This window comes from Pygoscelis adeliae, unplaced genomic scaffold (assembly GCF_000699105.1).
Source record: "Pygoscelis adeliae isolate BGI_AS28 unplaced genomic scaffold, ASM69910v1 Scaffold171, whole genome shotgun sequence".
NCBI classification, from domain to species: Eukaryota; Metazoa; Chordata; class Aves; order Sphenisciformes; family Spheniscidae; genus Pygoscelis; species Pygoscelis adeliae.
This window is the reverse complement of record NW_008824186.1, coordinates 99,600-115,555: the sequence shown is the minus strand read 5'-3', so window position 1 is coordinate 115,555 and position 15,956 is coordinate 99,600. Positions and strand designations below refer to the sequence as shown.

Below are 15,956 nucleotides of genomic sequence, written 5' to 3'. Positions count from 1 at the left end.
GACTTACAGTCTGCTGTTCAGACCTGAAACACTTCATACTGTGCAGACTTCTTCAGTATTGAGTTTCACGGAATAGGAAGCAGGCTGACTCCGTATTGTCAGCTAGAAGCTAAAACCTTTAATATATCATGCCTTTAATAATTCTTTAAAAGGACAGTTATTTGCATTATCTGCAATTTCATTAGGAGAAAGTGAGATCATTTCAGTCAAAGCATTTATAGAAAATTTACATGTTATCGATGAAATAAGCTCTCCAAGTTTGTTCCTACACTACCATTTTCATTACATTAACTTTCAACAAGACACCATAGCTGTGACAGAGATGTAGATTAATATTTCTTTCTCCTTCTGTGTCCAACTCTGTTTCTACATTTTTTTCATGCATGAAAAGTAATCGGATAACATTTTGTTTCATAAATGTGATCTAAGGAAGCAAGCAGAGTTGATCCCACCCTTTCAGCACCAAAATTTTAGTTAATGTGCAAGTACCATTAACCTCAGGGAAGGTAAGTCGGCAAATGTCATGTCTAGTAAGAAGGAAAACATTTCAGATGAAGATACAGAAATACAGAAATGAATTAGGGTGCAAGTATAACTGAACTGTCCAGCTATAGTCACAAGAATTATTTATCTGTTTAGGGTTATCACAAATACAGCAATACTGTGCATACCACCTGCCCGTGACTCGCACGGACAGTAAGATAAAGCTGCTTCTGTGAATTTACATGCTGAATTTGAAGATTCAGATATTTTTTATTAAAAGAAACAGCGCATCTCTGCTCGAAATGGCCCTTGGCTAAATATCACTAGTGAGTGATAAACACAAACTATCAGATTATATCCTAGAGAATACAGGGATATTCTGCCCACAAACGGAAGTCTTGGAACTCCTAGAAAGCAAAACATACAAGCATTCAAAGTGTACACAAAATAAGCTTCAGGAACGTCTTTAGTTCATTTACCCTTTGTTTCCAGTGAAAGCGCCTGCAGCTGTAAGCAGTTGTTGAGGGGTGCCTGGCACAAGCAGTGGTCACCTTGCACTGTCACAAGAACCTGTAGCCCTGTTCTGTCCCATGCAGTGCAGAGAGATAGCGGATGCACCGTGATCAAGTTCTGTTCCCCTGCCTCTTGTCAACAAATATAAGTCATTCTTGTTCCCTTTTAAGGTTCCTACAACAAATGTGGGATGTTTGTTTGCAGGCAACCGAAGCCACGTTTCAAAACAAAGACAGCAGCAAATACAGCTATTACACTATCCTATTTAGAACCAGATATATAAATAACGCTCACAGTTTTCTCAACTCTACAGCTTGATGGCAAACAACGTTTTTTCTGCATTCCTTTTAAGCTGGAGTATCACGTTCCTTAACTTGGCATTGTGACATGAACAGAAAGGACTAGTCACCGTGATTGTAGGTAGAAGGGCCAGATTGTGCTGAGGTCCACTGCCATCTTGTGTCCCTGCATCATTTTTTGCTATTAGGATCTTTGTTCTAGCTCTGTATGTGGAAATCTCATCTTTAACTCTCCAGCTGTCAAGCACATAAAAATCAGATGTTTATGAAGTCAGTATGGTAGATCTGACAGTATTATGCATTTAACATGCTTTCATGTGGGGAGGGAATGAGGAATTTTATTAAGGAACTAGCAAAAGAACGTGAAAGATGTACTATATGACGAGATGTCTTTTTCCAACAGCCACAGCACTACATCTGTGTGTGAACCGTCCGCCAATGAAACCAGGAATAATGAAAAAGAAGATCCCTTAATCATGGATGAGATACCATTTCTCAGCTTGATACCCAGAGATATTCTTTCTGATTATGAAGAAAGCAGTGTCATTCAGGAAGTGCGTAAAGAATTAGAAAGTCTGGAGGACCAAGCCGGTTTGAAGCCTGAGCCTGACTCAGCTCAAGACCTGTTTCTGGGAGATGAAATTTAAAGTCCAAACACCAGACAGTTTAGTTAGTTATTTCTAGAAATTTTTGTCTAGTGTCTTGCTTATATAAACCCTAAACACATACTGCTGGATAGAAGTGCAATAAACATGGTCTTCAATGAGCATCCTTTTCTGTGCACCAAACCTGCATGTTCAAGTTATTGTTGAATTTGTTCAATCCTTGGACCAAACCTTCTGTCAAAAACAAGTAAGAAATATATCAGTGTCTCTTCTGGATTAGTACTTTCCCCTTGTACATTAGAAATAAACTTATCAGTACTTGTACTCCTTAAAAAAATACACATAAGCATAAATAATCTTAAGTTATTAGTGACTGTAGAGTGACTTTTGAGTACATATGTTTAGAATTGTTTCTTTTTCTAGGGTAAGAACCATCTACTTTGGACTGGTTTAGTCATTGATTTTAAGCAATTTTTTATTTTTTCTTTAGAAAATATAATCACTGAAGCTGCAACACACAGATTCCGGGTGTCACATCCCCCCTACCACACACAGATTGTGGAAGGATGGAAAAAGATAAAGGATGCTTACCCTTTTAGACGAATATACCTAGAGCTGCTTTTCAGCTGTGCACAATGGATACCATCTGTCCTGCAGCAGCCTTCAGTGTAACTTGAATACTGGTGTTCCATAGCTAAAGTATCCCTTGCGTTTTATACGTTCACATACCATGGTCTCTTCCAACCTTTAATGATTCTATGATTCTATGGTCACTGGCCTCCCCCACTACATGCGGGGCATACATCAAAAAAAGCCTACAACATTTTCCATATAAGTAACAAATACTGTGTACATACTTACATCCATATGACACGTTGGTTTCTATATAGGAACTTTCAACTTCACTGTTCAGGGCGCTCTCTCTCAAGGGCAAAGTGAACTATTTAAAATTGCAGAACAAACAGCCAAATGGGCTGAATACAGAGAGTATAGATTCTCTGTTGTACACCGAGTCTGTCGGTATCAATATATAGAAGAATAGTGCAGCTGCAGTTACAAGGCTATGCCTAAGCTAGAGCTAAATACAGTGCCACATATATGGCAGCATTCTGCACTACATGAACATACCTTCTTGGGTAGTAACGATTAACGGGTCTGTTGAGTACACTCCAGCACCACCTACCCTTTTTGAGAGAGGCAGGCAATGAACGTAAATTCATTACTTCAGTTTAGCAGTAAGCCAACCTAAATAGCTTCTTGTATTTAGACTTGTGCTTCTCCTAATTGATTCTATTACATCCAGAGAAAATTCTTCTGAGAAACAGTTTGTGCTTTTAATACACTTCATAGGCATAAATCTGTGCACGTTACAAAATGTGATCGTCATTACCATCTTAACGGGTCACTGATTTCTTAAATCGATAGCAATCCAAACTCCCCAGCTCCCAGCCGTCCCAACAAACAGGTTGCTACAATGGCTTTTCCACTATTAATGTTTTTTTTGGGTATAGATTTCACCATCTGTTATTTCACATGGTTAAAGATGACACGAGGCTCCAGCCAAGTAACTTTTCGTGGAGCTTCTTCCCAAATAATCCCTACCGCTATGTCTAATTTGGAACAGTAGAGCACCAACAACTTAACAAGAACAGCTACAAGACTGTGCTACTGGCCTGCAAGTCCTTCACTGCTTCTGGTCTATGAAAGCTTTTCAACAAATTCCTTGGCTACCAGAATTGATGTTAACCATTATCATTATGAACAGGAAGGATACTTCATCAGAACAGTCTGACTTAGTTTAAGGATTCATTTCTACCACCAATTCTCACACCAACACACGCATGCTCAGAGCTCACTGAATTTACCTGTCCTTTCTATCCCTAATAAAATGATTGTGCTTTAGAGACAGCCCATCTATACAAAGGGAATTAATTAAATATCATTGCAATTTTCCTGTTAAAAAATACTTCACAAAAGCAGTAATTGTCTGTAAATACTGCCCTACTTAAGGATAACATTATTCTCCCTTCAAGTTTCTTGAAGCCTCAATCCCTGAAAGATAAAGTGTTAGTATTCATCCGAAGTTCCATAAGATTTCTGCTGAAGTAAGCAAATTAGAAACTCAAGGCTTTTCGTTTCTTTAAAATGCCCATGGCCAAACTCAAAAATGTTTGACACGATCAGAATGTAAAGCAGATGCTGAAAAATGTCTCCCAGAACAACCCAGAACATATTCCAGCACACTTACGCAGAAGGAAGCGCACCACTGGACGGGAAATCATTGTAAGGATGCCCCTCAGTCCTCTATCCAGACTTCTGTCAAGACTTACAGGTTTAAAATTAACTTCTTCAAAGAAGTTCCCAATGGAAGCTTCCCAAATAGGGCCAGAGATTAAGCAAGCAGTTTCTGGAATTCTTTTCTTAACCCGGCTTTACTCCATATCTAGATTTTTGCCTCTCCAAATGTCCGAGTTTGAAGAAAATTCAGGACCCATTTGATAGTTAATTTTTTTCTCTCTTCCAACACCTCCGAGGATCCTTCAGCAGTCTATATACATACGTAAATGGTAGTTTAATGAAGTACTCTACCTGCTGGGTGGTACTCGCTCCATGCTTCCTTTGCTCCTGCTTCCACCTCATCTATGTTGGACAAAAGGTGGCACAGGTCAAACAGAAGAGGAAGAACGAGGGAATTCCTCTGCCCAGCACCTGGTTTTCAACCTGCCAGATTCCTCAGGATTTTTAGGTTGCTGTGGGTCAGCATACAAGGAAGAACTGAACGTTCAAGTTACTCAAAATCCTCTCTCCTCTCTGGAGCAGAACTTAGCTGCCAAGCATATCTGGAACTCAGAAGTTTCACTGGTGAGGAATTCAAGTCTGGAAAAGGAATCTTACAGTTGAAGAAAAATTTGGTGCGAATATAAGCAAAGAGGAGCAGCAGACAGGCTACAAAACACTTCCTGCAATACTGTGTACACGGGGGGGGGTGTGTGTGCATATACACACATATATACACACAGCCTTACAATTCTGACGTTGCCTTGAGAAGTCTGTATTTCCATGAAATAGTTGCATAATTTTTAAAATAAAACCCACAGCATTTAATGATTAAAATAACACAACAGAACGAACGAATGTTTTATTGGCATGTTCATCGTTGTAAACAGCATCCGGCATGAAAAAGTTTACCAAAATCTTGTGATTGTTATAAATTAGGTGGTTTTCCAAAAACTACAGAGAATTTTTCTCTATTGATCTTTATGGACCAAAGCAAAAAATTGCTGTTCCTAGGCTTTGCAATGAAATCATACTGACTGCATCAGTCCCTGTACCACAACCTGAACTACCGCGTTTCTATGTTGAGGTGTTAGAGGTTGCCCCGATACTTGACTACATATAGCTACGGAATCAACTCTGGGAAAAATAAAATGACTTTCAGTGGGTGGAGAAGATGCAAACTTGTAATAGTCTCAGAAACAAAATGTACAAAAAGTAGCTGAACAAAACAACTTCATTAACAAGGGGAAATACAACCCTAAACTACCCAGCATCGTCAAACATAAAATGAATACAAATTTAAATAGGTAACTATACTTCCAAATGTACACAATGAATGTTGATATGTGAAAAGAAATACCATAGTAAATAGCTGAACTGCAGTTCTGTTGAATGTATAGGGCAAATTTTATTTACACATTGAACGCAATATAATAGAGCTGCTCATCGGCTTCCGTAACCTATTAAAAACCAGTTTACCTTACAACAGCACTGCTGCAAAATGAACCAACACCTGCTGGCAGCTTTCTGCAGACACCTCTCAGCCCACCTGTTTTATGGAAGAATATTCTAAAACCTTACACGTGCAGCACTTCCATTTCATCTTCGACCCTTTTCTGCTGCTTTTCTACAACCAATGTGTTAACATTTACTTCAGACTCTCTGGTGAGGTAATGCGTGTATCAGTGAAACAAACAGAAAAAAGGATTCTTTCATGGCCTTTGCACAGCTTTTATTATTAAGCTATGAGTATCCTGTTTGAGGCTAGTTTCACTAGCTACTATGTGCACACTGTCCTCAAAAATTACCACTCGTTTCCCTCCCCGCCCACTTTTTAGTTCCAATCTTTTATTTGCACATCCCTTTTAGCTTTACAGTACATTTGACTATAGTGCACAACATGATTCCAAGTCAAATAGTGACCCAACGGGGCACTGCGCTTCTGATCGGTAACACAGCCCAATCAGTGCTGGTGTCAGCGCTTTACACCTAATGAGTGTCCTGCCGTAATGGCACTACACAGTAGTAGTGAACCTTTTTATTTTAAACAAAAAAATTCCCCAGGGAAAATGCTATAGCGAGTATCAGTCTTGAGTCAAATCTTTATTTGGTGCTCCATCCAGATAAATTTTTAGTGCTTTTTCTTTACGAGGAGAGTAGGTTACCCGGTGTCCAGTTTTCTGGAGTCTGCTGCTTTCTTTTTTCATCAGTTCATTTCTCTGCTCATCTGTTAATTCCATTAATTCTTCAGTTTTATCCCTACAATGTGAATATATACATGTTAAAATTTAGATTAATACAATAACCATAATTAGATTTCTGTCATTTTTTCACTTGGAGCAACCTGGTAAAAAACACGACTAAACATAATGCTCCTTACAGATTATTTTCTTCTTCTCCAGAACCTAACAATCTGTCTAAACCTGCTTTTCTAAGAGAGACGTTCAGTATTCTAACTGACAGCAGACCCAGGGGAAAGCAGCAAGAAACAAGCCTATACTCCTCCATCTACCTGGTAACTCCTATTCTTTGTAGACAACGACGACTCTGCTCTTCATCGGTCGCAGTGCCAACAGTTGGAAGCAGCATGTCAGCCAGCCCCTACTAGAAACTACCAGCCACTCTCCCAAATCTTTTTCTTCAAGGCCAGCACATTACCAGCCAGCTGTTTCCCCCAAACTCAAGCGTAATTATGAAAAACAGCGTAAGAGCAGTGTGTTCATAAGGTTGCCCCACCCTCCAAGTTTAGCAGAAATGACAATATTCAAGCTCTTCGTCCTCAAATAGTGCCTTTGGGCTACTGCCGCCAGCTGATGAATGTTTTTCATGTTAACGAAATTTTCATCATAACATCCTTTTTTCCAAAGAAGCCATACTAATTTCTCAAAGAAATAAACTCAGAAAATAAAATCCTTGCTCTCTAAAAACTATGGCAAGACTCTCACAGACTCCACAAGGGATATGGTTCTATTTAAAGAGATTAAATCCAGATACGCACTCAAGCATAGCAACTAGTTTTGTGTTCAGCATTATTTTAAATTGTTTGGGAGGGAGGATTGAGTAAAAGGGGGCGGTGTTTGTTTTCTTAAACAATAAACATAGTTAATATTCACATTTTTAGGAAGCTGAGGAGCACAAACATTTCAGCTCAATGTTTTAAACCCTCTTTCCTTTAAGACACTAGAGTATTTTTATGCTTCTGTTGATTACATCACCCCTCAAATCTTATACACAGATTTTTTTGCATGGTTTATTATACTGTAATAAAATACATACCTATAAAATATTACTGCACCATCATCACAAATGTACAGAGGCCAGACATTCAATGTAGATACTTTAGGATTCCAGTCCAAGTCTTGGTGAATCTCTAGTATGGAAATGTCGCATGGAAACGTTCCTCTACCCTGAGAAGCAGCACTTACTTAGTGAATAAAACTCATAGTCACACATCCATGCCATTAAAAGGTAAAAATAGACAAAATCTTACTTACCTTTGCAAATTCTATGTTTTCTAAGGGTATTCCACTTATTTCACTCAGCTGTGAAGTGAAGAAGAATGGTGGATTTAATACTATTCCACAATAACGTTACACAGTGTCTACATAAAGTCAACAGACCCGCCAAATCTAGAAGTCAGTTGAAATATCTGGAAGTCCTCCAATGATCCAAAGTATTAGTACAAAATTACAGTGACAAGGTACAAATTTCTTCCATTTCTGAAGTTACCAATGTGTCACAAGTGACACTTGCTGTGATAGTATTCCATCACACTTCTCTTAACAGTGAACGCGTGACAGAAAAACGTTAGTAGAAACAATTAATTAGTAACAGCCAAGTTCCAAGATACAAAGAGACCAACTGCCTCATGTTAAACCTTCAGGTCCATCAGTTAGCCCTCAGCAGTTTCCCTGTATGAAAGGAAAGCTATTACCCAGTCAACCTGGGAGCAGGCAAAGCCGTGAAATATGCACGACAAACCCATCTCCAGACACCTCTCATAACCACCCCACAATTCCCCAACAAGCACCACTGGCTGCTCTTCCACCTTGCAACTGCCCCTGCCGTGCACCTCCCCAGTGCACCCCCTGTCCCCCACTGCCACTGCCCAGTCCTACCTAGCACCTGTCACAGGGTCACCCAGCCATGCCTGGCACGGCCTCAGCGGAGCCCTCCCTCTGCTGAGCAGTCTCATGGTGCTTAACTCTAAAGTCTCATCGCGCCCTTAACTCAAGTGTGGGCTGCAGTCTCGTCTCCATAGCAATGCAGACACTAACTTCGATTTGTGTTTATCTCTGGCTGCTTATTTTCCCAAAGCTTGAAGAGATTTCCTCTCTAAGATTCTTGCCTCTTTCAAATCCGCTGTTAAAACAGACATGTTCAAATTAAACTGATGGTGAGAAAAGACTAACAGCCAGTGTAATTTTCTAACTCTCATTTCCTTAGGAAACTAGGATGGATAAACAATACTGACAAAAGCCAGACAAGTTCTGAAATGTATTAGCCCTACGCTCTGCTAATAAAATTTGTCTGAAAGAGAAGAGCTGGCTGAACACATCTGTTACTACAGATGTGTCAAATTCAAATTTCTCTTATTACTGGTGGGAGTAAAAGGGTTAAGGCCTCTCAGAGAGAATGCTGCTAAAATTGCTCCCTGCACATCAATTCTTAAGACAAGAAAACAAGAACCACCAACTCTTTCTTCAGGTACAAGTGAAGAGGAAATCTTGACGATTGCATGCAAGAACCTGTAGTCATAACTTCATTTCTACCTGAAGAATACGAGAAACCAGTCCATAGCTTAATCTGTGCAGGTACACAAATCCAAGGCTGTTGCATTCTACGGTAGCTGAACAACGTTCCTCTTTCCAGCCTATGAACTAACCTCTAATTTACAAGTGTTGAGTGTTTTAGTAAGGTAAGACTTTGGCAGACTTCATTGATACTAGGATTTTGCCAGCCTCAGCATCCAAGGTGGCCTTCTTACATCTCAGTGTTACCACATATAAATAACCATTTCTCTAAGAATGGAACCCTGTGATATACTGGATTAATAAAATAGCCTCAATACGAGATACACTTCCACTCTAGATTTCTGCTAGGATGGCACATGTCTGCTTACCTGTTAGAGGGTTCTGGCCTTAAGGAAAAAAAACATACCAAAGCCATGTTTCTTTCCAACCAAAATGTAGTTCAATCTACTTGGTACAGTTACACTGTCCCTGAGGAACAGCTCTCAAATTCAAATGAGGAGGCTGAAAGGTTTGGTATTTTGGAATACCAAAATACTGGCTTGAAAAAACAGAGTGACAATAGTTTAGCTTTTCTTTCACATGTGCTCTTCAAGGATAAGGGACACAGGTAACGTTATGCTTCTTAAACTTCAAGATAGGACTTTTTTTTTTTTGCATGCATTCACCTGAATACTTTGATACCAGACCATTATATGACACTAAGAACTAAAGCTGATAATTCATATGGCTTTGGTAATAGGATGGGACAGGTTCTCAGTTCCTGGGGGAAGAAAAAAAAAAATCACCACGCAACAAGACTTTTGTAGCTATGACATCTCTCTGCTTCCCAACAGAGGGCATCAATAAGGCTCCTGGAAACCGCAAGAAACTTGCATCGTGTTGCACATTTTACCTTCTCTTTTAATTCTTCAACACTGCTGCTTTCTAGCACTACTTCCTGGAAAGAATCTAGTTTCATCTCTGATGGCCTCCATCGTCTCGATAAAACAGCAAGCTGTGACATGGATTTCATCTTTTCTACTCCTAGGAAAGAAAGAAATAGCCTATTTAAAATTAGGGGTTTTCCATAGCACAAGCATATTCAAATATGGAAGAGTACATACACACACACAAGCTAAGTAACCCAGTAAGTGTGCTACAAGTAGTCCACAAAAAAAAAAAAAAAGAGAGGAAGGGACTAGGATTTAGTTGAACTTTTCTTTGTTATCAACAACTCCTTTCAAAGAATTTTTCATAGATGGCGTCTCTTATGAGCCATGCCATTTATTCTTCTTAAGAGCATGTTTTTCCATCACACCCAGCTTGGTTACACGTACAGTATCTATCCACCTAACCAGAGGCTGACCTCCAGATCTTGCATTTGGATGAGACCTTCCCTCAGCAACCTGGTATTTATTCATGTGCTTCACTTTCTTTACCAAAATAAGCTTTCCATGCTTGACTTCTAGATTTCACACACTAACTCTACACTTGTTATTAAAGCCTGCTTTACACCTACCACCTTGAAGAGTTTTAGTATGCACTGCCTCCAGCCTTTTTGTATCAGTTTCAGGTAATGGCTTTCTCTGGTTGACAGAGTAATACTGTTAATGTTACAATCAGATAAGCAGAAGTGATAACGAAGGGCTGATTTTATTTTTTGTGTAAATCAGACTATAATTTTGTAATTTAGCATGCAGAACTTGTGGCGTAAACATTTATGTCTACCATTACATGCTTGTTTTGCATGAAACCACCACCACTGTTTAAGCTTCTCCCTAAATACCTTCTACAGGCTTGCCTATGACTACATTTGTGCTGCCTTTCAACACTAACCTATTGTCCGAAATGAAGATACAGCCACCTAGTGCTTCTTGGCATTTATTTCAAGTCTGAAACAATTACATAAGTTTTCTTCAGAGCCAGAGAATAACTAATTTAAATATGTCTGCAACAGCGTGATGTAAAGCTGCTATGCTACGAAACTTAACTGTAAATTATTCTAAGTTGCCTTATTTACCTGCCTAATGTCTTCAGCGTCTAGCTGAAGAACAAGATGAAAGCAATGGTGACAGTGGAAGGCCTTACAAACCCTGACTTAAAGCAGCTGCCTTTACACTCTTCCAACAACCTCTGTGGTAGCAGCGGGTACCTACAACTTAATTTTCACAGAATGTAGTAGCATCTAGCTGCATGTTCTACAACTGGATAAAGGTAGCACCTTTTGGGCAGAGCTAGACAGTTATACAAGATATTACAGAATACTTGGAAGCCCTGTAGTCTATAATATAGCACCTCTGTGAACTAGGTGGGCTGCACTGGTCTAAAGTAGTACCTCCAAGACCTACTCACTACAGAAACAGTACAGCAATTAATCTAAAACTAATTCAAACATATTTAAAACTGCAAAGTTTTATCTGAAGTGTGAGCTCATACATATGTCTATAGGAATCTGCAAGGCCTCCTGAACCTCCCATGTTCATTTCAAAATTTTGTACTTGCATTGGCACAATTTTGTTAAAAATTAAAAATACCAGGATTGAACACAGCTGCCAATAGTAACAGCTATGTAACAGCAGTAACCAATGGAGTAACAGCTAAATGAGACTTCTTAAGCCAAGTATGCTTCTGGACAAAGTTCCTGAGTGAATGGAATTCACATTCTTCATCTATCCATTAACAGAAATATCTGTTCATCTAGAGGAAAAACAGCATGGCCTACTTTTTGCCCCTTAAGTTATGCTTTTGCATTCAGAATCCAAATTTTAAATGTATATGCAAAGGATAGCTTAAGAAATGCCATATTTTTAATGATATTTAAGCAGAAATTAAGAAACAATCTGCTCTCTAACATTTGATCCAAAGTTGTTCTGATGACCAAGGTCTGTTCAAAAAGTTAGCACTTCATGACAGAAAATGAATGGTTTTTGACTCCTGTCAAAAATACTACATGACTGAACAGCTCTGCTGGCTTTAAAAACAAATTATGTATGTATTATGTATATACATACACACACACATATATTTCAGCTAACTACAATCACCACCAATACTAGTCCAAAAATTAAATACAAATAAAAGCTTAATGTATAGGCATTCCTACAGTTTTTATGTACAATGAAAGCATACACATGCAAAAAACTGCCTACAGTACTACAGTATGTCCAAGAGTTTCCAATAAACCTACAAAACAGTACTGCTATTAGACCTTAAGCACATCGCAGCCACAGGAAATCTGCACTTGCACAATCACCCCCCAGCTTCATGCAAAGCTTTATTTTTAATTCTTTTTGCTTCTATTTTTTTTCTAATAAAATGCTATTAAAATGTCAGTAATAATCTTTAAAAAAGGAAAAAAGGGAAAGTACATTTTCCAATGTTCTCTAAAGAAAAAAAAATCTCTAACATTATCTTTACGTTCTCTTCACACTATATCATTATTACCATCAAGTATTTCTAAGAAGACCTCCCAATTGCTTGAAATATTGATATCTTCTTCATAGATATGATAATCCAGAAACACAGTGCCTGGGTTCTTCCAGGTTTTCTTTCGTAGGCGAAACCTGTAAATAAATCACGAAGAAAACACTTGAGTTTTTATCTGCTCATAAACACTTACCACTGCCAGAGATGAAAACTTAATATTTTCTGACAAAACTGAAATACAACTCATTTATGCAAGGTTTGGTTAGGTTTATTAAGGAATGAGTTTAACATTCTGAAATAGTCCTGACAGCAAGGTACCACTACTGGCTTTTAGTGCTGCATCATTCATAAACACAAAGAAAACAAGCCTGTGTTGTGCTTGTTCAGTGCAAGAAACGTGCAGGGATTTAGAGGAAGAAAACAGTTTCCTATTTAGGATAAGAAAACAGAATATTCCCATACACTTCTGACAATAGCGCTGCTCCTCTCCCCCCCGTTTGTTTTTTTTTTGAGAGAGGTAAGTGGGGAAGAAGGGAAGAGGTGGAGGATTAAAGAGGATTGGTGTCCGATTTATATACTTAGTTCTACTGCATCAATACAGTGACAATATAAAAGGATGAGCTTTGATTTAGATACGGAGGTAAATAAAGGTATAAACAAGTAAAATGAGATTAAATGCGAGTACAAAACTTTAATTATAATGGTTTCTCCACACACAAAAGCAGACAAATTTTGTGATGTGCCCCATAATTATAGGGCACTAGAAACATAACACAAGCATGGCACTCAAAAATCCTTTGGCCCAGTCATGGTGAGGAAAGGCAAAAAAACTGGTCCAGATCTAGGTTTCTACTCCTTTTCTCAACAGGAAAGGGCCAACACTTGTCTTCCAGTGTTTTGCTCCAGCCTGATTTTAGGCATATGTCAAGGCCCCACCATCTTGCTTACCACATCTTACAGGTTTTTCTTCATTCCAGTAAATACGGTGTCAGCTGTTCCGCAGTACCTACCACATCACTTGTAACCAACAGTAGAGAGTATGTGGAAGCAAGGCCCCAAAGTGAGTTCAGCCTTGACGAGATAACCGATTATGGGTAGAGTGCCATATCACTGCTGTACTCACACCCTATGATAACGCACGAGGCAGTTTGCTGCAGTGATCTACGCTGGGCCTGCATCTAGAGAGAAGGTGGCTTTTGTGAACTGATTTACTTAATGCTCTCCTTTCTGAAGAGCATCATCCTTAGAGAGAATAAAACTTCTCAGGTCTAAACCTGTAGACATGTTGCACACAGGCAATTCTACGTAAATATTATTCCCTGTATCATTCTACATGAGATGAAAGCCAAGAATTGCTAAATTAATATTTGTATTCACAATCCGATTCAAAGACCACAATTAACTTACCTCTGCTCCTTTCATAACTTCCTTTCTCCACAAGAGAAAAAAAAAAACCCACCACATTTTAAAGCAATATTTAATCAGGTAACTTCAACGGATTGCAGTCTCTTTACCTGTCAATTGTCAAGTCTAGGCCACATTGTTCTCGAAGCTGAGGAAGCAGCTCCTCTTTTGACTGTCGGACAGTCATTCCTTTAGCAAAAACTGCATCTAGAAGAAACTTGCATGGCTGTGAACATAAGTAGAAAGCAATTAAAGACAATTTTTTTGAACAGAAAAAAGTAGATTTGCCTCCTGTTCAAGTTTTGTGACCAGTCCCATCCACCTAGCAAAATGACCATTAGAATGCTTTTCATAAACAAGGTTGGCAACAAATTGATTACAATTAGGTTTACTTTGTGTAGCAGCAGCCCTTTGACAGGTCATTCAAACACTCTGAACGCATGCCACTGCAGAAATAGTGCGTTGTGTCTGTATTACCAATTGCTACCATTATATTAACATTCTAAACAATTTGAAAGGAGCTTTTAAATTAAGTCATATGATAATAAAAATGCCACTTTCTTGGCTTTCATTGGTCAGACAGACCAGAACTCCATGACTGGAAGTTACTTTTAAATTTATCTTATTCCCTGCTCTATCAGTTCAGCTTCAGTCTCTTATGTTTATCCATTATTAGTATGTATTCTGCAGTTTGGTCCAAAAAATAAAATCAGAAATTAAGGTGCATACAAAGTCAACTTTTAAAGACTGCAATCTATAGTGAAATCACTTTTATACCTTTCATGTCTCAAAAGATGTAACAAGCAAGTGAGCTGCATTATTGCGAGAGAGGCATTTTTGTTTCAGGCTTGTCTTATGCAGAGAGGACTATTATCCAGTCTGCAGTGCATGAATGAGACAAATTATATCAGTACAATATTACTGAAAACTGCAACCATGAGCAAAAACAGTTTCTTATTTGGAAAGAATTCTACATGACTTCTATATATTTAAACAAAGAAACAATTATTTTCATTTGTCCTCCATTTACACTGCAGAAATAGAGACACTTAAGAGAGATCTTGTAGATCACGTTCCAATTGTATACTTGGAACAGCATAAACAGAAATAATCTCAAGTTCCCTTTCTAAATCCAGGAAAACTTGCAGGAAAATGCAGAGAAAAGAGGGACTTTCTTTTTTTCCAAGATTTCAGAGAAAAACCTTGCTCAAGGCACATGTTAATAATTTCACGAATCAAGATTGAAATATTCAACACCTTACCTCTGGCTCATTTACCAACAGTTGATAGACTTTGACCCTGTATTCACCTTTCTTAAGGGCTCTTCCAAGCCTAATAGTTATCTAGAAGGCAAAAGGAGTATCTGTTAGAACTGTATCAAAATCAAAATTACATTTTGTAACACACTACACCAAGACCAATGTAATGATTTCCACTTGGCAAGGTAACAAAAAATTGTAAATTATGTTCTTAAGTTTGTCTATATTGTACCAGGATATTTTTTAATGATTCAAAATAACTTCTGAAAAACCTTATTGTCATCAGAAAATGATGAAAGTGTCTCATTCAGACGAACACTCTCAAACTCTTGATTGCTGGCGTAGACTCTAAAGACTTTGAAGTGAGAAGATGGAACTCCAACAAAAGGCTCCAGATGTTGCTTGAAGGCAGACAGTGTAATTCTTTTATCAACATGCACCATCAGCCCTAAGCAAAAATAAAGATAAAAATGGCATGAAAACACCGCACTACCAAAAAGCAGCCCTCTAGTGTAGTATTTCCATATATTCACAGTTATCATTTGCAGCAAAACAGTACTGAAAAGTCACAATTATACTTGATGGCCACATTTACATTTTATCTGAGGGTGTTACTGTAACCTTTAAGAGCTTTGCTGTATTTTAAGTGGTTTTGGGTAGATACTCCTGGAAGACAGCAGTTTCAAACTGCTCTGTTTCGCAATCAGTGTAGTAGTGAAGCAAAGCAGTATCTTTTCCATTCAGTAAGACAACAAATAGAATCAGATGGCGCGTTTGCAGATAACCCCCTAAGGTTTCCTCTGCCTCAAGGGAGAGATAGAAATGTTTCTGAGTTGGGGCTGGCCAGGCACATGCCACCGAACCTGGTTTCGGCAGGGATAGAGTTAATTTCCTTCCTAGTAGCTGGTACAGTGTTGTGTTTTGGATTTAGGGTGAGAACAATGTTGATAACACACC

The 15,956-nt window shown here is 38.5% G+C and overlaps 2 protein-coding genes across 4 annotated transcripts in view; one reads left to right on the top strand and one right to left on the bottom strand.

Annotated features, from left to right (window-relative positions):
* Positions 1-2,172, top strand: part of DKK3 (dickkopf WNT signaling pathway inhibitor 3) — a 28,312-nt gene extending 26,140 nt beyond the window's left edge. Inside the window, exon 6 of the mRNA XM_009334472.1 lies at positions 1,699-2,172. Within this exon, the coding sequence (XP_009332747.1) occupies positions 1,699-1,942 (244 nt within the window). The 3' untranslated portion in view covers positions 1,943-2,172. The remainder of the gene's footprint in view (positions 1-1,698) is intronic.
* Positions 2,173-5,000: 2,828 nt separating this feature from the next.
* USP47 (ubiquitin specific peptidase 47) overlaps positions 5,001-15,956 on the bottom strand; it is a 43,247-nt gene continuing 32,291 nt past the window's right edge. For all 3 annotated transcript variants that reach the window (XM_009334469.1, XM_009334470.1, XM_009334471.1), the window contains exons 21-28: positions 15,272-15,447; positions 15,003-15,083; positions 13,851-13,966; positions 12,355-12,473; positions 9,824-9,954; positions 7,672-7,719; positions 7,454-7,584; positions 5,001-6,436 (exon numbers count right to left, since the gene is read on the bottom strand). In XM_009334469.1, the coding sequence (XP_009332744.1) occupies positions 6,262-6,436; positions 7,454-7,584; positions 7,672-7,719; positions 9,824-9,954; positions 12,355-12,473; positions 13,851-13,966; positions 15,003-15,083; positions 15,272-15,447 (977 nt within the window). In that variant the 3' untranslated portion in view covers positions 5,001-6,261. The remainder of the gene's footprint in view (positions 6,437-7,453; positions 7,585-7,671; positions 7,720-9,823; positions 9,955-12,354; positions 12,474-13,850; positions 13,967-15,002; positions 15,084-15,271; positions 15,448-15,956) is intronic.